Here is a 25,675-nt window from a genome sequence, read left to right on the forward strand (position 1 = left end):
CTGAAATAAAAAAAATAAAATGATCTCGGCTTCCCACCCGAGGCGGCGCCATTCGTTTGAATGCAGAGGCATCGTGCCTGGCCTCAGAACAATCATAGAGATTCCGGCAACCATCTGGTCTGCTGGAAATCTATCGTCACCATCCGGGGCCAGCAGATCCTGTGTCCGACTCACCGATGGAAGCGGCGAGTCAGTAGAAGCATCGGAGGGCGGCGGGAGGGGGGCATCCCCTCTCGACGCCCGTAAGAATGATCAAGCGGTGGAACAGCCGCTATGATCGTTCTAATGGTGCAGGGAATTGACGGCTGAAAAAGCCGATATCTGATGCCTGTAGCTGCAGGCATCATTCAGATATACCCCTGAAAAGTCAAGGACTTCATATGATGTACCGTGGGTGGGAAGTAGATAAAGTGGTTGTAAACCCTAGAGAAAAAAAAACAAAACCTGCAAGACAAAGGAATAATAAGCTAGTATGCATCACATACTAGCTCATTATGAAATGCCTTAGAACATAGCTGTTACAGTGGTCCTTGTACACTGATGTGACAGGGGACATGTCTCTGGAAATGCTACTTCGGCGGTTCGTGGGTTGCAGCGCTGTGATTGGCCCGATCCGTGATGACTTTGCGCATGTGAGCTGATGGTAACGGCACAGCAGCTTAAGAATCGACACTTGCGAGGAGTTTCTTCAGTGCACATGTGCCGATGACGTCGGCACATGCGTATACAGTGAATATATCCTAAACTGCAAGTTTAGGAGAAATTCACAGTACCTACAGGTAAGCCTTATTCTAGGCTTACCTGTAGGCAAAAGTGGTTGTAAAGGGTTAACAACCACTTTAAAAGGGCAGCTTTTTGAAATCCAGCAACTATATGTGTTTAAGAAAAGTAAGGATCGCGCCACATGGGCCTTGATGTGTAGTGGATAGAAAACCAAATCATTGTCTCTGAAAGGGTGGCAAATTTCTTTTTACTTAACAAGAATACATTTTTTATTTTTTAACATCTGATGTAAGTGTGTGAATCTTCATTACAGTATTGTTGGTGTTAACAAATTTACCTCTAATGTAACATAACATTTTAACCTTTTTTGTGTTTTTTTTTTTTTTTTTTGTTTTATGTTTTCAGAATTCTATACGGCATAACCTATCCCTTCATAGCAAATTTGTACGAGTGCAGAATGAGGGCACAGGAAAAAGTTCTTGGTGGATCTTGAACCCAGAAGGTGGAAAGAATGGAAAGTCTCCTAGAAGACGAGCCGCTTCTATGGATAACAACAGTAAATTTGCAAAGAGTAGAGGAAGAGCTGCCAAGAAAAAGGCTTCTCTTCAACAAAGTCAAGATGGGAGTGGTGATAGCCCAGGGTCACAATTCTCCAAGTGGCCCGGTAGCCCTAGTTCCCACAGCAATGATGACTTTGACGCATGGAGCACATTTCGGCCAAGGACCAGTTCCAATGCAAGCTCAATTATGCCTGAAGAGGATGACCTTGGAGATCCTGATGTACATAACCTCGTGTATCCTCCTTCTGCCACCAAGTTGGCATCTACTTTGCCAAGCCTGTCAGAGATTGGAAACTCTGAAAACATGGAGAATCTTTTAGATAACTTAAACCTCTTGTCTCCTAACACCTCAATGACTGTTTCAACACAGTCCTCACCGGCCTCAATGATGCAGCAGCAGTCTGGTTATTTATTTACATCTCCCAACAACAGTATGGGATCCCCTGACCCTGAGTACAGGAAATATAGTTATGCTCAAGCTAGCATGAACTCCCTGTCACAAATGCCTATGCAAAGTGTTCCGGACAGTAAAGCAGGTTATAGGCCTGTTGGCCCATATAATGTTCCAGCCGGACTTTTGAAGGAACTGCTTACAGCAGATTCTCCACCACACAATGATTTACTCGCCCCCTCGGAATCTGCTGTCTCGCAGGCCAGCAGTAGAGTTTTGAGTCAGAATGTGCTGATGGGATCTAATTCTGGAATGCCAGCCTATGGCACTCAGCCTCCCCATAACAAAATAAACAGCATTGCCCACACACATCAACCACATAATCAGCAGACGTCTATGAATGGTCGTGCCTTGCCCCAGACTGGGAGTACCATGACGCACAGTGCTGGCATTAATCGCTTGTCAACAGTGAAAAGTTCATTACAAGTGCCTATGACTCAACCCCATCCAATGACAACCATGAGTCCTTACCCTATAAATAGCTGCAATGGCTTTGGAAGAGTTGGCATTGTGTCTCTCCACCAGGAGATGCTGCCAAGTGACTTGGATGACATGTTGATTGAAAGCTTGGAATGTGATTTGGAGTCTATGGAATCTATTATCCGGAATGACCTCATGGAGGATGGAGGAGCAGATTTTAACTTTGATAGTGTATTGCCTAACCAAAGCTTTCCTCACAGTGTCACAACCACCACACACAGCTGGGTATCTGGTTAAACAAAATATAGTAAGTAAATGTTGAATGAAACATTCTGCCTGAAAATGCAATTTGAATGGCTGCCATGCTGATGCATTGGTCTTCAGTGATTTGAGTTGCTGACAGTGACCATTATTGATGATCAGGAATGCTGACTTTAATTTGGTGCATGCTTGTCCCGTGGACAGTGCAGCAGCTAAATGAATAATTATAAAATTTTTGTGATTTTGACCTTAAAACCGGTGAAGAAAATGGGTCACGTGCCTATATAGAGTGGTTCATCGTCTTGCTGTGCACTGACTCTTAGGAGGGGTTTGGTGAAGCCAGCACATTACTGTGGTAACGCCCACATCAGTGACTGACATGTAGCAGAAATCTTACCTATGTAAGCTAATGCAGACCGCTTTGCCTAATACTGAACAGTACACGATCATAAACCAGACACGCGTTTGGGGAATGTAGTCCCATAATTTACTGTGTGCATGGAGGAGGCACTAGATACAAGATGTCACTACTTAATAGAGTGCACCCCTCCCAATTAAATAAATTGGGTAAAACTTGGAAAAAAAATTTTTTTAGAAGGAAAAAAGTAAAAGGCTCTTTCCATGGACACCACCACCTTGGCCTGCTTGCCAAATCAGGGGTGATTTCTTGCGAGTCTTGACATTTTCGGCTTTCCCTGAATTTCGCGGTGAGGCCAATGAACGGGAATGCAGTATTTTCATTTTTTCATTTTACTTTGCGGTTTTACATGATGAAGGTGGGGATCCACTAACTAGCAGCTCCTTTTTTACTTTAACCTGGACAGACCTGTAAATCTAAGGCTTAATGTACACAGGACGTTTTTGCAACCTCTCCTGACAGACAGTAACCCACGTTTAAAATGTCCATTTTGCCGCATTTACATGCCATGTTTGTGTTTAGAAGCGTTTGAAAAATTTTTGTACACACAACTTTTTTTTTTAATTGCCAAAAATGAAAACCGCCTGTAAACAAAACGTGGCTAAACGAGTTACCGCGTTTAGAAGAGTTTGGCGCTTGAAATGCCTCTGAACTCATTTTTTTTGCTTTCCAAAAAAGCCTCTAAACTCAACTGCCTATAAACGACCCTGTGTACATGTACTGATAAGATAACATAAAAGAGTTCAGGAGCAGTTGGGGGGAAAAAAATGCTGAACTGCTCCTAAACGTCTGTCCGTTTATCAGCAGCAGGGTACATGGGGCCTTAGTGTAGACAAGCATCAGAGGACTGCTTTACTCTTGGGAAACAAAATGGGAAAAGTGGAAAGAAATAAAAAAAAATCATGTGTTTTTTGTGTAAAATAAAAAATAAATAAATTTAACAGTTGTGCTAGTTTTACTGGAGTAAAAAAGTGTATTTGAAATTATTGTAAACGAAGCTGACTCCAAGCCTAGAAGTGTGTGCATGCGGTACACAATTCAGAAAGACATCCCAAAAGAGAACCTACTTAATGTACTGAAAAGATGGTCTACGTTTATGCACAAAAAATGAAGACTATGCACCACATACTGCAAAATATTACAAATTTAATTTTGACATATGAAGTAACAAACTCATTAAAAAATTATAGCTAGAATTAACTGCCCAGATATACATCTCACATTAATGCCCTAACATCAATTATACAAGGTATTTTTATGTACAGGGGCCAATTCCACTAACTTATTTGAATTTAATTTAGAAGTAATAGATGCATATATTGATATATTTAAAAATAAGTAGTAAGGCTGTTATAAAAGCACATTAGACAGTAGACTAGTGAGACAGCTCATTGGAAGGTATCTGCCAATATAGTGTCCAGTAATTCTGTATGAAATCGGTGGAGGTGTTGACACGGCAGACATAACCTATGGTATCTGGCAAATCACACGGGTTTTCAACACAACTGGGGGGGGGGGATACCTGCTAAAATGTGTCCCATATATAAAAGGGCTGACACTGGAACAGGACAGAAGTACCTCTTGGGTACCTGCTCACTAATGTTGTCCAGGCATTTTGTCCAGATCTTGTGTGAAAAGAGACAGGCGGGAGTCTGCTTGTCAGATTTGTGTGTAAAATCCCCCTCATTCAGGTCGATGTACTGACATGGTAGCAAAAGGGTTAAAGGATGCGATTATCACTATAACAAGGTGTGCTGTGAAGATCCTTTATTTTTTTTAATGGGTTTTTACATTTATTATGTTTTATAATGCTGCTTCCACACGGCTGCAAGAATGTGGTACATTCAGGGAGCGAAAGGTGGATTTTCCAACATACAGCCTGCCTGTACAGATCAATGACAGGCTGGCTAAAGCTGCAGCTCTACGAGTACATATGCATATTCCATTGTTTACACGCATACCGGGAGTTGCATACTGCCCAGAAGAATGCAGTTTTGCATTAGGGCCAGTGCATAAGTTCTGGTACACATGTAAACTATGGGTTTGGATATACTTCTAAAACCATGAATTCAGCCAGCTTGTCATTAATTGTATAGGCTAACAGTGCACGGCTCTGTGAGCCGCCTGTCACTCCCAGACAGAGAAATATGCCTGAATATACACCTTGCATCTATTTGCAAGTGGCCTTAATGGTCAATAAAAGGTCAGTGTTAGATTACGAATGCAATGAATAAAGCAATCTTAAATGCCATGTTAATTTTGTTTTTATTTATTTTCCAGAGGTAACTGTAAATATTACAGTTGAAGACAGCTCCAAAGATGCCCATCTCCCACCTTATTCAAATCAACAGAAACATGGATTTGTCTCAGATTATGCCAGTTATGTGCTGCTCTTGGACCCCTCTCACTCTGAAGTGCCAAACTGACTTAAAAAACTAATGGAAGAACAGACTGTGTTATTACCATTGCTGTTTGGGTGCTTTAAAGAGCAGTTAAAAATGACCTAATGGGTGTAGTTCGTGTACCTGCTTCTTTGCTCTAGGGTGCTTTATGTGAGTTTTAAATCTGCTCAGTAGTGAAGCTTCTGAGCATTTTAATATCTTCAAGACTGGAAAACATGACAGCCCCAGCTGCACTAAACAGTTTATTATGAAGTTTAAAGAGCTTTTGCCAGCAACTTTTTATAATGCTACCTGTCTTTGGTAACTGCCAAATCTGTGTTTAACAGCAGTGGTCTAATTTAATTACATTCCAAACCAGCGGGGATTCTCCCTGTTTTTGGACCAACATTAAAATGATCCAGGGTTGGTGCTAATTATATAATTCTGAGTTCTAATTTTTATGCTCTAAAAGGGGCAACTTTTAATTTTAGAAGATTGTTTCATTTTGTCTTTGAATTTGATCACTCTGTGCAGAAAAGTTCATCTTCTGCAGATTTTATGGTTGTAGAAGATCTGATATGACATGATTTTATTACCCTTTGCCAGCCCAGATGCCTCAATGCCAAGCTCCCCTCAGTGGCCAAACAAAACCTACTTAAAAAAAAAAAAGTTTTACTTTTCTTTTCTTTTTTTTTTTTTTTAATTGCAATTGTTTATGCTTCTGTAATTTCTGGTGAACATAGCACCCAGTCAAATTGGAGATTGAAATCAAAACATCCAGAGTTTGCATTCTGAGTTGATCTGTCCTAGCATGTTTAAAACCAAGCATTTTTTTTTATCGAAGCAGAAGGAGGTCTGCTACTTAAGAAGGAGAATTTGTTTTTGTTAGAATATGGCTTGCTGAAACCTTTTATTAAACCATATCTTCACCCAGCTGCTTGTTTCTGTTGATTCTAAGTTGCCTTTGGAAATCGGTCCCACAAATGCTTCAAGACAGTTACTGTAATTCTGTTCATGATCATTTTTTATAATGTTAGGGCCTTAAAAGCAGAGAAGGGGTTTTAGCAACTGTCCATAGGAATAATAGTCAAAGGATGCTTTATATTGGCATCCAGAGTCGAGTTGATCTCCAGGCAGATAAATACCATTTAGTCCAGTTTTGCGTTCATAAAAGGATAAGGTCACCTTTGGGAACATGTAACATCTTCCCGCTCCTGCAGCTTCTTCCCGATCCCCTTTCTAATTGTGACAGCAGGCCGGAGATCTTCTCCACGCACCTGCTTTCACAATTTTAAAAACTCACCTAGTTCTGTGAATGAACTACAAGTACTGACAGCCTTTGTGGCTTGCAGTTCTCAATGAACTACCAGGGTGCTGATGAACGCTCTATGTCAATGTTTTTCAATTCCAGTCCTCAAGTACCCCCAACAGGTCATGTTTTCAGGATTTCCCTTAGATGAAACAGCTGTGGTGATTACTAAGGCAGCGAAACGGATCAAATCACCTGTGCAAAATAATGGGAAGCCTGAAAACATGACCTGTTTGGGGGGTACTTGAGAAACCTTGCTCCTAGGTAGTTCATTGATCCTTCCTGTCATTCAGCAGCTGCCCATACAAGGTATGGGCAGACAGTCTTCTGCAGGAGCCTGAGATTGCACCCATGATCTGCTGATCACAGGTGCAATTCTTTAGATTCCAAAAAAAGCCTTTTTGCCAGTTAAAAAAAAAAGAAGGCCCAACAACAAAGCACATCTTTTTGCAGGTAAGGGGGGGGGGGGAGATGTACTTTGTTGGGGGGGTGCTTTTTTTTTTTTTTTTTTTTTTTTTTTTTATTTTAAGGTGAACTTATCCTTTAAATACAAATGGTAGTATCTGACTATTTTATTATTGGTTTCCTGTAATCCCTTATAGAGGAGCATTCACATTAGGCGGGCAGACACTATGAACATGCTTGCAGATGGAGAATTTATCATGGTTTTTTCTGCACTTTCCTTATTTGAGGTCCTGGGGAATGGCTGCTTTTGTTTTCTTTTATCAGCTGGAGTTTAGGTTTAAGTGCAAGTCATAATCTGCAGCTCAGTGGTAAAACCCTTTGAATTGACTTGCATGATGGGGAATATAAGCAGACATCTTGGTAATATTTAAAGTGGCACTTGAGCCATTTAAGTATCTGTTGTGCCTTATGGCAGTTAGACAGGCTTTGTTCTAATTGAAAGAAAATATTTTGTTACTGAAGCTTATGGAATACCTTCAGTTAACTGCAACCAGCTTTTATGAAATGTGGTGTTTTGTATTTCACACACCATGCTTGGTGTTTAAAATGCATTGGCTAGGCTATTGTTTTTAACTAGCTGGCTAACTAGTTGAGCCTTTTTTACTGCCAGTGGTATTTCAAGCTCCCCCCCTCCTTAGGTTTGCTGTTGGCTATTAGAATAAACTGACCCCTTTGTCAATCCCAAACTGAGTGAACGCCCATGTCTACCTAACCCCATGTTCTATTTTCTGGAGAAGCACCTCAAGATGACAGGATACAGCCTACAAGTGGTCAACTACTACAGAGACAAAAAGATTGTTGGATCTTGTACAGAAATGTTTTTAAAATCTGTGTAGAATTATCTGTTCATGCTGTTTTAGTATATCATTGTCAGTACCCATGTCTATTTTGGCCTGTGCCAGCATCCTAGTAACCCCAAATAGCACAGAATTGTTCAGTATTCCTCTGTGTGCTTTGTACTACAAGCTTTTTGTATCTATAGAATTTGGGTGCTTTTTACCATGTTGATATTTTAATGCAAGGAAAATGGAGGAAATCCTGTAAATAAGAAGTAAATATTTCTTCATTTTGCCTTAAAAAGATATATGTATAAATATTTGTATTGCTTGCTTGGGAGAATCATGAGTTTTTGCTTATATATTTTCATTAGGCTTTCCATAATACTAATTAACCGCCCTTCTAAAAGATTGGCATGGTATGGCCTCGGCATGTTATGTCTCAGTCTCATATTAACAAAAGAATGATTGATTGATATGTAGGCATAGCATTGCTGAGCTAGCACTTGCCATCTCCTATTGCAAAGTGAATTATATGGATCTGTCATGTAAATGACACATTAGTGTCAGACAGGAATACATTTAGGCCCCTTTCACATGGACTTTCTGATCAGGTCTGCCTGTCAGTTTTTCAGGCGGATTTGATCGGACGCTGCATGCACCTCTATTGGAGCAGCGGATGTCAGCGGTGACATGTCCGCTGACATCCACCGCTATCCAATCCGATCCTGTCCGTGAAATCCAAACGGATGGAAATCCTATATGGATCTCCCTAGTGGACAGCGGGGCTTTGACAGGTCTATCTCCGCACAGTGAGTGGAGACCGACCTGTCATCCGATTGCTCAGCGGGGATCAGCGAAACGCTCCCTGCTGAGCAAAGCTGAGTGAGTCTGTACATGGACAAGCCCGTGTGAAAGGGGCCTTGGGCATATCTTGCAGCTGTTTTCTGGCATTAAATATTTCTTTTGTTTATATTTCTGGAGGTCCTGCAGTGAATTATGAATATTTTATTTGTATGTAGCTGCCTTAAGTTTATCACATATCATTGTCTCATTTTGCATTTCCGTTACCCAAGATGCCAGCCAAGCATAATGTGCTGCCTTAGAATACTGCTGTCTTTTGGATTTCAAGTATATTAGTACATCTTGACATATTTACACAAGCTGTTTTTTCACAGTATATTTTTAGTCCTATGTTAGTGTTACAGTGGAGTTCCTTCTTTTCTATAAGAAAATCCAAACTACATGTTGCCTTATGTAAAGGAGAAAAAAAAAAGTAGTAAAATTCACAGACCAAATTCTTAATAAGTCCATATGCAACATGGTATGATTTAATGTACACTGGCCATTGCCATGCACAGCTAGCGCAGGAGTTCCTCTGTTCACCCTTTTGGTTCACGGTTTTACTGTATAAATACATAACATACATGCTGGCTCAGAAGTTTATAACCATGTGTAGTTGTGTCAAGGCTTGTTTATAACCTCCATTCCCCTAAAGATTGGAGCAGAAGAAACATGGCCTCTGTGTAGGCTTGACAGGTAATGTATCTGTAGAATACATTATTTTCACCACAAGCACAATTATAAGCATGAGTTACCAACAGGTGTCCCAACACTTTAGGCCGTGTACACATGATCAGAAATTCCGTCAGAAAAAACTTGGATGGTTTTTCCGACGGAATTCCGCTCAAGCTTGCCTTGCATACCCACGGTCACACAAGTTCTCTGAACTTTCGACCGTCAAGAACGCGGTGACGTACAACACTACGACAAGCCGAGAAAATTGAGTTTGATGCTTTTGAGCATGCGTCGCATTGTTTCCGAGCATGCGTGATTTTTTGTGTGTCCAAATTGCATATAGACGAACGCATTTTCGGTTAGGAACTCCTTCTGACCAAAAAATAGAGAACCTGCTCTCAATCTTTTGCTGGCTGGAATTCTGCCAGCAAAAGTCAGATGGAGCATACACACGGTCGGATTTTCTGACCAAAAGCTCACATCCGACTTTTGCTGGTGGAATTTCTGATGGTGTGTACAGAGCATTACATACATCCTACCTTGAACGTTGAACACCTTTACCACATCCAGTTGAAAGTTTACTTTTATTAAAATAGTATTCTGAGATGAAGCTAATTCTCAAACTGCTCCCTCCCTCCTCCCAACACCTATACTAGCTAACATGTGGAAGAAAGATCCGTATACTTGTCTATTTTCAGGCTGCTCTAATCCAGTCACCTGATTGGCTGTTTTAGATACCAGGAAGCAACGACAACTGGCCATAATAAGACTATGGGTAATATCACCGCTTAGGCATTCCAGACATTGGTTGCTCTCTCCTCTCCCCTGCAGCCAGTGTTGGCTGACATGGAAGTTCATATGACCAGAGCTGCCTTAAATTAAAGTATACACAGATTTCTTGCATAGGTGAGTATAAGTCTTAGGAGGGGGGAGGGAGCAGTTTAAAGACTGGTTGGCTATATCCTGGAATGCTACTTTAAAGGATGTTTACCTTTCGTAACTTGTTACATACTACACCCATATTCGGGGTATAACATGTTACTGTAGCACTGGCCCCCGATCCCCTGTTTTGACAGCGAGCTGGGGATCTTGGATCTTCTCCCCCTGCTTTCACAATTTAAAAAATGTGGCCCTGTGGGGCTCCGCTCGCCAGCAATGTCATTCGTTCAGAGTTCCGTGAATGTGAAGACTACAAGTACTGACAGCCTTTGTGACTGTCTGCTTGTAGTTCTCAATGAACTACCAGAGTCCTGTTGAGCACGTTTGATTCTTCCTGTCGTGAATCTGCCTGCCTGTATGATGTACGAGCAGACAGCTTACACTGACAGTCTGTAGGAGTCCTGCATGGCACCTGCAATCTGCTGTTCGCTAGCTTTCCAGGCTCCTAAAAAAAAAAAAAACTTTTTTTTTCTGCAAAAAAAATCTGCATTTATTTTAAAATGAACTTATTTAAGAATTACCTCTTAAGATTAAGATTACCTCTTTGTTTCCAAGGTTTTTTTTTTTTTTTTTTTAAACGATAAAATTGGAGATAAATGACATTGGGCTTTATTCATTAGCCTCTGAACCATTATTGTTGCACATGTTTAAAGCAGAGTTCCGCCTGCATAAAAAAAAAAAATAATAAAAAAAAAAAATACTGCAGCTGCTGACTTTTAAAATAAGGACACTTACCTGTCCAGGGCACGTAGCTGACCTGTCCCTCGGTTCCGGGTGGAGGCACCAGCATCTTAAGTAAAGGAATCTGGAAGTAAAGTCTTCACAGCCTGTTTCCCTACTGCGCGAGTCGCGCTGTGTGTTCTGACTGGTCCTTGCTGTCTTCTGGGACCTGTGTGTCTCCCAAAAGACAGCAGGGGAATAGAGATGGGGCCGGACATGGCGTAGATCGCTGTGGATACTGCGGTGATCTTTTGCCGAAAGTGGGAGCGAATACCTGGATTAGACCGGTATCTGCTCCCCCCCTGAAAGGTGCCAGATGTGACACCGGAGGGGGCGGGGGGGAACCAGATCAGCGGAAGTTAAATTTCTGGGTGGAACGCCACTTTAAGAGGCTGTTTTAGTTCCTGTTGCAGCTTGGTGCTTTAGGGTCAATGGGTGTTTTACCATTTTTCTATTCACAGCCAGTTTAGACTAACTTCCCATACAAAGTTTCTCTCTCACTATTCATGAACTGGATCTGAGCTGGCTCAAAGACAGGAATTTAACAGATTCCTCCATCCACACAAATGGCATAGATGGACAAATCCCCATGCTGGGCTATTGTATTTTGAAAGCTGTCAGCCCTGGTTAGCTGCAGCCAATATTTGGATGGCAACTTTCAGCCTGGCTTCTTCAACAAAAGTCGATTTAGCCCGGGTTCACACCACAACGGGCTGCGGATCGCACAGGAGCGCTGTGCGTCCCTGTTCACCGTTTCAGGGACGAATCAGGGCCGATTCTATGCCTGAATTCGGCCCTGAAACGCAGCCAAAGACGCACAGCGTTTTTGTGCAGTGCGCACCGCAGCCGCCCCGGAGATATGTGAACTGGCTCCATAGGGAGCCAGTCACATTCTCCTGCTATGCGAATTAGAGGTGCGGAAACGCACCTCTAATTCGCATAGGTGTGAACCCGGGCTTAGAATTTTGGCAAACCAGCAGGGCCATCAGCAGTTAGATTTCCTGCTGCATGCTCTGAATCGGTTGCAGTTCTAACATGGTATGGCTGGCTTAGGGGTTAATGAATGAGTTACTTGCAGGCAAGAGCATCCCTGAGCAGTGGTGCAGGGATCTTCAAACATAGTTTAAAAATATCTGATTTGTTTTAATTATCATGCTTTTATCATAGAAAAGGAAGAATCCTCGCACTGTCAGTATTTAAAATCTGCTATTAGAATGAGTATATGTGTTAAACTTGTAACTGTTTACTTTAGGGTAACTTGTATTTTAGGTTGTAACTGCATATAAATGGTTCATCTCAAAAGCTGGACATAATGGTTTAGCATATAACTGCTTGCCAGATGTAGATATGTGACAACTTCATCTCAGCCACCACCAGGGTTTGCACTTCACCTTTACAGTACATCTGTGCTGAAAGAAACATGGGTTCCATTCAAATAGATGGAGATGCCTAACAATATCTCCTGCCCCCATATAAACCTATATTGGTATAATTTTTCTTCCTGTATTCATTACTATAATCTGAACGCTCTGGAATACCATTTTTTTTTTTTTCATTATTTTGGGGCTACCCAACCTGATACAGCAGGTTTTTCTGACCGTTGTAAGGAGTAAATCTCTGTACAGTGTAATCCTACATAAAATATCACACACTTTTCTATACTGTCTGTAAGGCTTCCCACAATAGATTCGTACCTTTTTTTTTTTTTTTTTTTGTTTTTTTTTTTTTTTTTTTTTTTGTTTTGTTCTGAGACTCAACATACAGTAAGAATGCTCATAAAGCACTGCCTCCCTTTCATCTATCATATCTGTACATTGTCCTATGATCATTATGATCTCCAGCAATAGAAAACACAGACCAATATTTTGTATTTCAAGTCCAACTGTTTGTATATCATATCCAGTAAAAGTGTGGATGGTTACAGCTATGCACAATTTCTTTCTCTTCTTTTGTGTTTCAGTGTTGACTGTTTTCAACAGCAGTGTATTGTGTGTGTGGTTTTTATTTTATTTTTTTTGGTAATCTAGAAATGTTAAGGTGTGTATGTATGTATGTATGTATATATATATATATGTATGTATGTATATGTATATGTATATATATATATATATATATATATATATATATATATATATATATATATATATATATATATATATACACAGTTATTGAAGTTTTCGTAAGCTGAAGTTCTTGTGCAGTGCAAGCCTGCTGCCTATGTCAACATTAAATGACAAGACCATTTAGTGACTATGCCTTGAAATTTCTCCTGCTTGTGCCCTTAATTTGTGGCAAAATTGCTAGTAGTTTGTAACTGGATACAATTATGTTATGTGCAATATCAGCAAGCTGTTGATGTCAATTTTTTTGCACCAGCTCAGTTGGGCTTCAGCAGTGATTGTTAAAAAGCTGTATGATGTCAAAGCTGGGTCAATGCTAAAGTTTTTTGCATTGATAATTTATATGCTTATAAGCTACAAAAGCATAGTGCACCCTTAAAGAGGCTTATCAGGATTTAAAAAAAAAAATGAACTTCTGCTTTTCACCAGTGTTCTCCAACCATCAGTTCCTGAGCAGTATGTGGCTGTAAGCTACATCTATCTGCCTCTGTGTATGTACTGTATGCCCATCATTGAGCATTGGCTGGATTGTATGTTTCAATAGACATAAAACAAGTACAGTTTATAGAATCTAAATACTACTTTCAAATATTAAATATCAATTACAAAATTTTGAGCTGGTTCTCATATGTAACCAGACCAGGAGCTGAAATGTTAAGAGTTCTGCAACACCATCAAGAGGTGGCACATACTATGGCTGCTTGTAGCTATTTAAGCCTAATGGCGTTGTATGGGCACCATTATGTCTAAGCTGCATGGCTACATATGAGACACCTTCTATGGGTGCACTAGCTCCATGTCATTCAACAGATGGGTCAAAAATAAGGTTCCTATTTTTATTTCCTGGAAAGCCCTTTAAAAATGTAGGATTCCTAGATTGGACCAACGTTAAAATGTATATAACATTTGCACTTGTTAAACCACTGGATGATGATATCAGTGCTTTTACTGATTTCCTTTTCATCTTTTCGTTATAAATTTGTTATCCCTTAATTTATGACTGATTTTTATTAATTTTAGGTTGTATATTACTTAGAGGCTACGAAACGCTACTTGGAAGCAAGATTTTGTCTTTAACCAGCATTCATGCAACGTGAATTCAATAAATCAGCAATATCTCTTGTGGTGGCATGTAAAAATGCTTTCTGTTGCAGCATTTTCATGTTCCTTTCTATTAACAATTCATGATTCAATATCTGCAGACAAGTGCCTGATGTATTTACAGACACAAGAACAATCTGTTGTATGAAGCCATAAATGTATATAAATTATGCTACAATTGAATGTCTTGTGTTTTGGTGTGTCTTTATTTTCATTTAGATGAATATAGTATGAAGAACTTTGTTCGAGTATGGAAATGTGAACATTTGTTAAATGTTTATAGATATACAGCAGATGGATAATAAAACATTTCACTCATACTGTATGTACATTAAAAACTCATTAAGGCTCAGTTCACACTGATGCGACATAAAATCCGACTTGAGACCACAACATGACTTGAAATTCAAGGTTTCCATATGAGAGCTGTCTTAACTGATACTACACAAGTCTGTCTGACTTTAGAAAAGGTTCCTGCACTACTTTGGTCTGACTTTAATACAACTTCAATGCCACAGAGTGTAAAAAGTCACATCAACGTCTGACTCCAAAGTTGTGCGACTTTGAAGTCGGACTAGTGGAGATGGACAGAACATTTTTTTTTTTATTTTTTTTTTAATACACTTTGACCCGTTCTGAATGGCACCTCAATGCACCTTGCTGACTAATCTGTTTCAGTGCGCTGCCAGAAATGGTACATGAACCGATATGTTTTTGTGCCTTAGGTGGCCCATTCAAAGAAATGGGCTGTCCTAACATGACACAAATTAATGCACTACAGTAGAGCAAATGGGAACAATTTTTCATCCAAGATTCAACTGCCTTTACCCAGGATTTACATTTTTTTTTTAATTGGAAATGTGTGAAAATTGTATAAATCACATTTATAAAGGTTGATAAGTTGCGTCAGTCTAGGGATAAAACATTTGATAAATATACCATTACATTTGTCTTAATCCAGCAGGATACAAGACTGGCATTCATTGACCATGGAGTGTGACTACCTTCAGTTAATTGGATAGTGGCAAGAACTTTTGCCAGGACGTACCCATTAAACACTGCCCACTCCATGAAACTTCTTCCTCCCTTTATTTTTTTTATTTTTTGGATCCTTAGGGTGATGGACCTGTTCTCTGGAGGAGTATTTTTTTTTTTTATTCCACTGACAGTTTTTCTGACTCTGTCAACATTTGCTTGTTGCCATGCACTACCTAAATGTTTCTGGATAGATCACCCTCAGTGTGTATCGCGGGGACCATATCGGGACCCTAATGTGTGAGGCCAGCTTGTAATGTTTGCGTCAAGCACTGAGTCTTCATTAGGTGCTCATTATAGCAAGAAGTGCAGTATGAAGTTAACTGCACATAGCTATACAGGTCCAGGGCCATGGTGTATTTCCATGGTTCCCAGAAACGGAAGATCCCTTTTGAGGTATGCCTCCTGTGCCAGATGAAGCCTGGGCCTTCTAGGACCCAGCGTCGTGCATAAGATAAGATTTTCCTGAACATGACCTTGGGCTCCTGGCTTTTTAAAAATACTATCTGCAGGTCATTGCACTTTTAGTGGGCAGAAGAATGTTTGAATGTGTTCAGTTTATTGTGGTGTTGTGTAACGCTTCAGCAAACCTTTTTTTTTTTTTTTTTTTTTTTAAGTGTTTTCCATCCTATCTGGGCTTCATCTCAGAACGAAGAGGTAACTAATTCCACCTAGATGTGTTTCCACCTACTGAGAATGCACTCAGTGTGCTATTGCATTTCCCTGGCCATCTTCTACAGAGACACAACCACAGGATGTCTGTCAGTGCTTGGGTTATAGCTTCACTCGAGACCCTCACTAACCATAGGGATCTGGAACAAAAGGACCAAATGTGTTCTGCTGACAGCCTACAGGAAGCACCGCACACTGCTCAGGGTGTTGGCGCTTTCCCTGCCCCAGAGCAAATTCCTATATAAATACTGCTCCTCTATTCTGACTCCCCCTCAGGCATGCACTATATGGCCTGTCTGACAAAAGCAGATTCCTATGCCACAATGCCTACATTTCTTGGATATCTTTTGGCCCTTCTGGAACCTTCAGTTTACAGAGAAAATGGTACATATCCGTTCCCCCCCACCCCACCCACCCCCTCTGGCCTGGTTTAGGAATTGAAAGAGGAACTTCCTTTTATTTGAGGATATTCTGGAGGACACTTAGTTTGTGGAGGAAGATTTTCCCTCCACAAAAAAAAAAAAAGCTTCCCTGAAGCTTATTAGGTAAAATCTATGGCTTTGTGCCAATTTCTTTCCACTGTAGACTCTCTAATACTGTACCCACTAGTCTTTGCCTAACAGCACTTGATTTTCCACAGTCAAAGCAGAAATTTGGGGGTACGAAGACTGGGCAAGTTTCACCACTTCCATACTGGGCCTATTCTGGCACTCCTCTCCTACATGTAAAAATCATCTTTTTTTTTTGCTAGAAAATTACACAGAACCCCCAAACATATATGGTGTTTTACAAGACACCCTAGGGAATAAAATGGCGGTCATTGCAACTTTTTATCTAGCACGTTATTTGTGCAACAATTTTTCAAATGCTTTTTTTTTTTTTGGAAAAAAAAGTTTAATGAATTAAAAAAATAACAAAACTGTGAAGTTAGCCCAATTTTTTTGTATAATGTGAAAGATGATGTTACACCGAGTAAATAGATACCCAACATGTCACACTAAAATTGCGCACACTCAGGGAATGGCGCCAAACTTCGGTACTTAAAAATCTCCATAGGTGACGCTTTAAAATTTTTTACAGGTTACCAGTTTAGAGTTACAGAGGAGGTCTAATGCTAGAATTGTTGCTCGCGCTCTAACGCACGTGGCGATACCTCATGTGTGGTTTGAACGGAGTTTTACATATGTAGGCAGGACTTGCGTGTGTGTGTTTGCTTCTGAGTGCGAGCTACCGTGGACAGGGGCGTTTAAAAAATGTTTTTTTTTTGTATTATTTACACTTTCTTTTTTACATTTTTTATTTTTTTGATCACTTTTATTCCTGTTACAAGGAATGTAAACATCCCTTGTAATAGGAATGGTGTATGACAGGTCCTCTTTATGGAGAGATGTGGGGTAAAAAAGACCACGATCTCATTCTTACCAGCCGCGATTGCTGATTTGTTTACTATCGCAGCCCGGACGTGATGTTGTAACACTGCGCCCGGGCCTCCGACAGTCAATCATTTGGTCACTGGAAATCTCTATGGTTGTCATCGGCGGGCAATTCTTTCTCCGGGTCCCCGATGGCACAGGAGAGCCCCGAGAAGCATCGGATGCCAGCTGAAAGCGAGGATATCTGAATGATGCCTGTATCTGCAGGCATCATTCAGATATGCCCACTAAAAGTCAAGAACGTCATATGACTGCCTTGGGCTGGGAGTGGTTAAAAAAGACTTTTATACACACATTGTGTTCTTTATGAGAATTGGCTATGCCCTGAAAAGGTCTAATTCCTAGGATATTTGCTAATATTGATCCAATGGAGAATTCTTTTAGAAAGAAATGGTCTCATCCGGTAGTTGACCTTGGCATTTCACTTCTCAATAAACCCCTCACAGTAGTTTATGCAAGGATTGAGAGGGTTAAACTCTTAAAAAAAAAAAAAAAGACTCTGTGGGCAGATGAGACAGTATTATAAACAAATAATTGAATTACAAAAAGTTAAACACATAACAAACCAACATCACCCTATTACTTGACAGGGTCAACAGATACCCACTAAAACAGACATAGAGGATCAAATAGAGAGATATGTCTATCTCTCTCTATATGATCCAACCACTCCTCCATGCTTGATTGTCAACGCATTTCACAATTTTTATGCTTCCTTAGGACATACTGGGTAGGTGCTGATAGGCCTGCGAACCAAGTGTTGAGGGACACCACACAACACAAGTCATTAAATTTGCCGGGGATCCATTTCCAAGTATTCAAGTATATAGCCCCCACGTGTACAGGAGAAAAGGGAGGATCCAACCTCCAATGAAATCAAAATAACTGACAGGTTCCAATGAGTATGGCAAAAAGATACAGGGCTTCAAAAGTGGCCACTAGGAATCAGAGATAGGTATCAAAAAATAATGTATATCTCTTGGGCAATAACACTCACTTTAATACTCATCAAACTTGGGGAAGCCTTTCAACACTATGAAACATTTTCCTTATTAGGGGCTTGGTAGTAGAGACAAACCCAGACCCCTAAAGTGGGGTAAAAGCACCTTTCCTTACAATCACTTTAATTCTAGACAATACGAGATTGCTTGTATCTCTGCCTTTTTTTCTTGACTAGCATCTGAGCTAGAGTACCTTCAAGGGGCAGGTTTCCGCCGTATCTATTTTCTTCCAGAAACCCTTTGCCTTAATCAGGAATTTTCTAGGTGTTTCTCATATCATTCCCCCAATTTGACCACCTGTGTCACCTTGAGATCCCAACCTGGTGCTCTCTGTTCTTCAGAGACCCCTTTTGAACCATATGGGGATATTTAAGGTTGCAAACATTGCAGAGTTTCTCCCTGAAATGCTAAAATCTTGCAGAAGGCTGTATTCTGGCAGCTGAAGGGCCATAACTCTGAGTCTTTCAGAGCTCTATTTCTCTGCATAATGATGTCATTCAAGCGCTTGACCATGCTTACTGGAGGATATAGCATAGGGGTGACCACATGGATGTGCTGCTTCTCCATCATTTCACAACCACCACCAGGGGACAGGGTTGTGAATAAAGAAGTCATGCTTAACTGTCAAAACAAGGTTGCTGTGCTGTCTGACTGGTCCATGAATTACACGATTACTGAACACTAAAGGTGATTAAGTTTAACAAATGAAGCATATAATTGGCATAGTGTAATCATTCTCCTCTAAATAAACAAAATACAGATTTCTTATGTGTAAAAGTAAGTATACCCCTTACAATTGACAGGTCCTTTTTATGGAGAGATCTGGGGTTTATTAGACCCCAGATCTCTCCTCTGTCCTCTAAAACATCTGCTTGGTTTGATCACATGTTTACAAGCAGGTCATGGCTTGTAATCAAACTGGAAGTGAAGGTATCCTCCTTGCTTACAGTTTCTGGTGTCTCAGAGGAGCATCAGAAGTTTCTCTCACTCGGTCTAGTGCATCTGGTGTGACAGGCCACATTGGTACTGGGTTCCCTGGCAGATGAGAGAGCCCGGTAAAGGCGGCAGCTGAAAGATAGGGGGACCCCCTTCCGCTGTAAAATGATTGGGCAGCTAAATAGCTGCTCAGATTATAATTGCCTTGTAGAGAATCGTCACCTGAAAAGAATATCAGGATCATGGCTGTAGCTACAACCATGATCCAGATATTATCACCAACTTCCCGTGGAGATATATATATGTCGGGAAGTGAATTAAACAAGTCATCAGTTGAAATGTTTTCTTCACACATGTATACATCACTGTTTTCAGCTTAAAAGGGACAGCTAATGGTCAACAGATGACTACAGTACATACACGGCTTAAAGCCTAACTCCATGTTTTTGTGAACGTTAAATAGTTCATATGAACCAAACTATTTCTTTCACTAATACAGACAGTGCCTGTGAGCGCTGTATGAACCGTTCGTAGCCTCAGCTACATACAGTACAGCCCTGTGTTCCATCAGCAGGATGAGGACTTCCCGTCTTGTTCCTGGAGCAAAATCGAGTCAGGTTGAGTGCTGCTCAGGGATTCACAGGAAGCATTGCGTTTTCCGAATGAAGTCAATTTTGTGATTGGCTGAGGCAGGCAGATGATTTCACAATCTTCTCAGCCAATCGGGAAGCTTGAAATTATTGTCCATCTAATATTTGTAGTACAAAAGGTATTCATTTTTTAAAAGTATACATATCTTAATTTTACAGTACAGGACACAGGCTGAATATTCATAGACCTTGGGTATAGACTGCTACCTTCAGGTGATTGGATGTTGCCAATGCTTTTGGGCACACATCCTTGGGCATACCCCTTTAACACAATCCCACTCTGAGATTTTTTTTTTTTTTTAGCGAGTAATACAAAGAAACACAGGAACAAAGATCTTGCTAGTGTCCTCAGATGACTGACCTCTTCTCCTCCTTTTATGGTGAGATTTTCTATGCTAACTTCAAATTCTTCAATTAACTCATTTACAATAGAAGTAGTGTATTTGATCAGTACGACCTTTAACACCTTGGCAACTGTACATGGATCCCATGGTGTGGGGATAGCCTGTAATGTTGCTTCAGGCACTGGATTTTGCTTGGGTGCTAAGTGCAATGAGTCTAGTTAGCCACAGGGTGCTATGTTTCCATGGCTGTGGTCCATTCTTATGATTCCCAGACCCTGTTATGCCCACTGTGATGAGCAAAGATGGACCAATATAGGGGCCAGCGATGCAAAAAAAAAAGGTTAGACAGGTTCATCCTGTTACCGAATCTTGGCTGTAGCCATATAGCAGGTATGAAACTTAGTATCGCCACTACTTGCATTACACTTATTAGTGTTTTAACAAACTATTGTGAAACTGGTAAGTTGTTTATGAAATCTTTAAACGTGGGGGTAAGAATTTCCACCATTCAGAGCTTCGTCTCAGGTGGATGATTGAGTGTCACACCACAGGTAGCACTGTTACCACCACTTCTGTCCAAAGCCCTTATAGGGTACTCAAGCACTTTCACCCTTTTGCCATTCAGAATTCACTACAGGACAGTTGCTATTTTTCTGTGTATTCTTGAAGCACACTTGCCTCATTTCTGCATCTTGCTCCTTGAGTACCCTACAGCGGAATACCCTCACTGATGGCAATAATGCACCAAAAGCTCAGGCAAACATTCACTCTGCCTGGATTCCAAAGTGCTCAAATTGCTGAATGCTTAATTGCACTGGAGTAGAAACCTCTTTTAACACTGGTCTCTCCATCCAATTCTAGCTCTATTTCAGGTGTGCGGCAAGTGGCCTGCCTAACCAATGCAGATTTTTCTGAGACGTTTCTCAGACAACTAATGGCTGTAATACAGCCATCCCCTGCCAGAACCCAAAAGGGTGAGGAGACTGCAGAATATTTCTCATCCCCAGGCTCGTATATACCCCTGACACTATGGCTTTACACTATATCAGTGATATGCAATTAGCGGACCTCCAGCTGTTACAAAACTACAAGTCCCATCATGCCTCTGGGTGTCATGCTTGTGGCTGTCAATATGCCTCATGGAACTTGTAGTTCTGCAACAGCTGGAGGTCTGCTAATTGCATACCCCTGCACTATATGCTTGCGAATGTAGATATGTTTACATGTGTTGTGCTTTGGTATAGCTGTATTTGATTCTCTTGCATCTATCTATGCTCTTTTGGGTGCTAAGAAACATGCAAAGTCTAAAAAGACCTTTCCCATTCATGAACAAATGAACAGGGAAATTTGTGATAACCGGGTTTTTCCTGCAAAAGGTTTTACCCACTCCAAGAGTAATTGCTGATCTACAGTATCTCACAAAAGTGTGTACACCCCTCACATTTTTTTAAACATTTTATCTTTTCATGTGACAACACTGAAGAAATGACACTTTACATTATAGTAAAGTAGTGAGTGTACAGCTTGTATAAGTGTAAATTTGCTGTCACCTCAAAATAACTCAACACACAGCCATTAATATCTTAACCGCTGGCAAAAAAAAGTGAGTATACCCCTAAGTGAAAATGTCCAATTTGGGCCCAAAGTGTCAATATGTTGTGTGGCCACCATCATTTTCCAGCACTGCCTTAACCCTCTTGGACATGGAGTTCACCAGAGCTTCACAGGTTGTCACTGGAACCCTCCTCCACTTCTCCATGAGGACATCACGGAGCTGGTGGATGTTATGCCGCGTACACACGAGCGGACTTTACGGCAGACTTTGCCCGGCGGACGGGATTTCGTCGGACAATTCGATCGTGTGTGGGCTCCAGCGGACTTTGTTTTCTCAAAAGTTGGATGGACTTAGATTTGAAACCTGTTTCAAATCTATCCGACGGACTCGAGTCCGGTCGAAAAGTCCGCTCGTCTGTATGCTAGTTCGACGAACAAAAAGCCACACTAGGGCAGCTATTGGCTACTGGCTATGAACTTCCTTATTTTAGTCAGGTCATACGTCATCACGTACGAATTCGACGGACTTTGGTTGATTGTGTGTAGGCAAGTCCGTTCATTCAGAAAGTCCGTCAAAGTCCGCCAGGCAAAGTCTGCCGTAAAGTCCGCTTGTGTGTACGCGGCATTAGAGACCTTGCGCTCCTCCACCTTCCGTTTGAGGATGCCCCACAGATGCTCAATAGGCTTTAGGTCTGGAGACATGCTCTGCTAGTCCATCACCTTTACCCTCAGCTTCTTTAGCAAGGCAGTGGTTGTCTTGGAGGTGTGTTTGGAGTCGATATCATGTTGGAATACTGCCCTGTGGCCTAGTACATCCCTCATACTTTTGTAAGATACTGTATATCCAGTGGAAAAAGAATTCACAAAAAAGTGAAATAGAAGGATGAGGACCACACTCCATTCAGTGTTCGACCTTGATAATAGATGGGTGCTCGTAGTGACTGTAATGGATGGCACTGTGTAAATCCCAATAAGATGAGTTGTCACCAGCACTCTGTTGCAAACATATACACTCATTTATTAGTACAAGGTCGCAGTCATATAAGCCAATGTTTTGGGGGTCACACAGGGTCCTTTCTTCAAGGCGATATAGTGAGGACTCACTGTCGCCTTGAGGAAAGGACCGTAAATAAAACGCTTAGAAACACCGCCTTCTGGCTTAGTTCTTTTGTGTTTAAGCCCTAGAATAAGTCATGACACACATTTCCAGAATGACTCGTGTTTCTGTCCATATGCAAAGAATCTTATGTTCAAAAGACTGGTCAGCTGAAACTGCCTGTAAAAGACACCTCTCTTGTATGCCCCTTTGAAGGAAGACATCTTTTTGGGGGAGAGGTCCTTTTTCACAGCGAAAGGCTCTAAACCCTCCCCTCTTCAGGGGCTTCTACCTACTCAAAATGCAGAGTGCCTCATCACTGTCCTTATGCTTCATCTTCAAAGACAAAATTCCCTTCCGTTCTGGTGCAAGATTTGGAACACAAAGCCCACCAAGTCTTTCCCAAAGCCTCCTTTCGCAATGAAGGGGCATACTCTTAAGAGTGGGGGAAGGTCTGTTTGCATTCTTCTGGATCTCAAAAATTCTGGCTATATAGGCTCAATCAATAGTTTTAAATGGGTACAAGATAGTTTCAAATTCTACACCCTTGGGTCATCTTTGGTCCTACTGGAGGACAGTTTCAAAGCATTTTATTCAAACCTGTTCACGGTACTATACTGGAACTGTACCTTTTTTGTATGCTAGTACCTTTGAGTATGCAAGTTTAATTTTGCAGTAGGAGACAAGCACTTCCAATTTCTCAAAATGCCATTTGATTTATTTTCTTGCACCCAGAAAATTTACAAAGGTGCTTGCACCCCTATTCATCTTCTTAACCAGTTGCCAACCTCCGCACGACGATGTACGTCGACAGAGCGGCACGGCAGGCAAAAGGGCTTACAGGTACGTCCTTGCCTGCCCGCGGGTGGGGGGTCCGATCAGACCCCCCCCCCGGTGCCAGCGGCGGTCGGATTCAGGTCAGGGTCGATCAAAGATGAGGGGGAGGCCACTCATTCGTGGCTCCCCCCTCGCAATCGCTCCTGGCCAATGACAGGCTTCCTCGGCTTCTGTGAATGTAAACAGAAGCGGAGGAAGTGATGTCATCTCTCCTCGAGCCGGTCTTTTCGTCCCGGCACCGAGGAGAGAAGACATCCAAGTAAGTGCACCAACACTACACTAACAGTAGAACACGCAGGCACCCCCTGTCACCCCCCAGTCACCCCCTGATCACCCCCCTGTACCCCCTGTCACTCTGACACCAATAGCAGGTTTTTTTTTTTCTGATTATTGCCTTGGTGTCAGTTTGTGTCAATTACAAGTGTTAGGGCAGTTAGGTTAGCCCCCTTTAGGTCTAGGGTACCCCCCTTTAGGTCCAGGGCACCCCCCTAACCCCCCTAATAAAGTTTTAACCCCGTGATCACCCCCCGTCGCCAGTGTCACTAAGCGATCATTTTTCTGATTGCTGTATTAGTGACACAGGTGACGCTAGTTAGGGAGGTAAGTATATAGGTTTGCTGTCAGTGTTTTATAGCGACAGGGACCCCCATATACTACCTACTAAAGGTTTTAACCCCTTGATTGCCCCCTAGTTAACCCTTTCACCAGTGATCACCATATAATTGTTACGGGTGACGCTGGTTAGTTGGTTTGTTTTTTGTAGTTTATTACAGTTTTAGGGCACCCGCCGTTTATTACCTTATAAAGGTTTAACCCCCTAATTGCCCGGCGGTGATAGAAGTTAAGTTTTTAGGGTCAGATAAGGTCTGCGTCGCCCCAGGCAGCGTCAGGTTAGCGCCAGTACCGCTAACACCCACGCACGCAGCATACACCTCCCTTAGTGTTATAGTATCTGAACGGATCGATATCTGATCCAATCAGATCTATACTCCCCAGCAGTTTAGGGTCCCCCAAAAAAACGCAGTGTTAGCGGGATCAGCCCAGATACTTGCTAGCACCTGCGGTTTGCCCCTCGACCCAGCCCAGCCCACCCAAGTGCAGTATCGATCAATAACTGTCACAAAACACTAAGCACACATAACTGCAGCGTTCGGAGAGTCAGGCCTGATCCCTGCGATCGCTAACAGTTTTTTGGTAGCGCTTTGAATCAGTCGCTGACAGTCAGGAGCTTTTTTGCCTGTGAGTCTCACTAGTGTACCCCTAAATTTAGAGCCCAAAATGGCAAATCGAAGGTACACTAGTGAAGAGGCCTACACGTTTCTGAGCATGACAGATAGTGAAGAGGAAGTCACTCATCTGTCAAGTTCAGGCTCAGAATACGATCCTGTAGAGGACAGCGGCTCCATGACAGATAGCTCTGACGACGGAGTTGTGGTCCCTGCTAGGGTCAGGCGTACCAGACCCCGAACTTCTTCTTCTGTTCTTGAAGTGCAAGAACCGCAGGTCCCTCGTATGGAGCAGAGAAGTACTAGCGCCGCTATTCCTTCTGGTGAACTGGCAAGCACCAGCGGCCTAGTACACCCTGGTCGTACATCCAGCACTGCAGTATCACGTGGTGACGTGGCGAGTCCCATAAGTGCAGTTCAAGCTGGTGAGGTGGCAAGCACTAGTAGTGTCCCGCTGCCACCAAGAAGACGAACACAGGCCCGTCGTGCCCATAGTGCCCTTCCTGCTGCATTCGCCAATCCGAATTGGGTACCCACCACTTCTGCAGCACCCGTACTTCCCCCTTTCACTGGCCAACCCGGAATTCAGGTGGAAACAGTTGACTTTATACCACTGGATTTTTATTCACTGTTTTTCACCGAAGATCTCTATAGATCTATTGTGGACCAAAGCAATTTATACGCTGGTCAACACATCGCCGCTAATCCCCAGTCCTCCCTTGCCAGAGA

General features: G+C 41.8%; 1 protein-coding gene across 1 annotated transcript in view; it reads left to right on the forward strand.

The window, feature by feature from the left end:
* The window catches only part of FOXO1 (forkhead box O1), a 106,365-nt gene extending 92,020 nt beyond the window's left edge, over positions 1–14,345 (forward strand). The window contains exons 2-3 of the mRNA XM_073613270.1: positions 1,129–2,461; positions 5,114–14,345. Of these exons, the coding sequence (XP_073469371.1) occupies positions 1,129–2,451 (1,323 nt within the window). The 3' untranslated portion in view covers positions 2,452–2,461; positions 5,114–14,345. The remainder of the gene's footprint in view (positions 1–1,128; positions 2,462–5,113) is intronic.
* The last annotated feature ends 11,330 nt before the right edge of the window (positions 14,346–25,675 follow it).

The sequence above is a fragment of the Aquarana catesbeiana genome, linkage group LG02 (assembly GCF_042186555.1).
Source record: "Aquarana catesbeiana isolate 2022-GZ linkage group LG02, ASM4218655v1, whole genome shotgun sequence".
Lineage (NCBI taxonomy): Eukaryota > Metazoa > Chordata > Amphibia > Anura > Ranidae > Aquarana > Aquarana catesbeiana.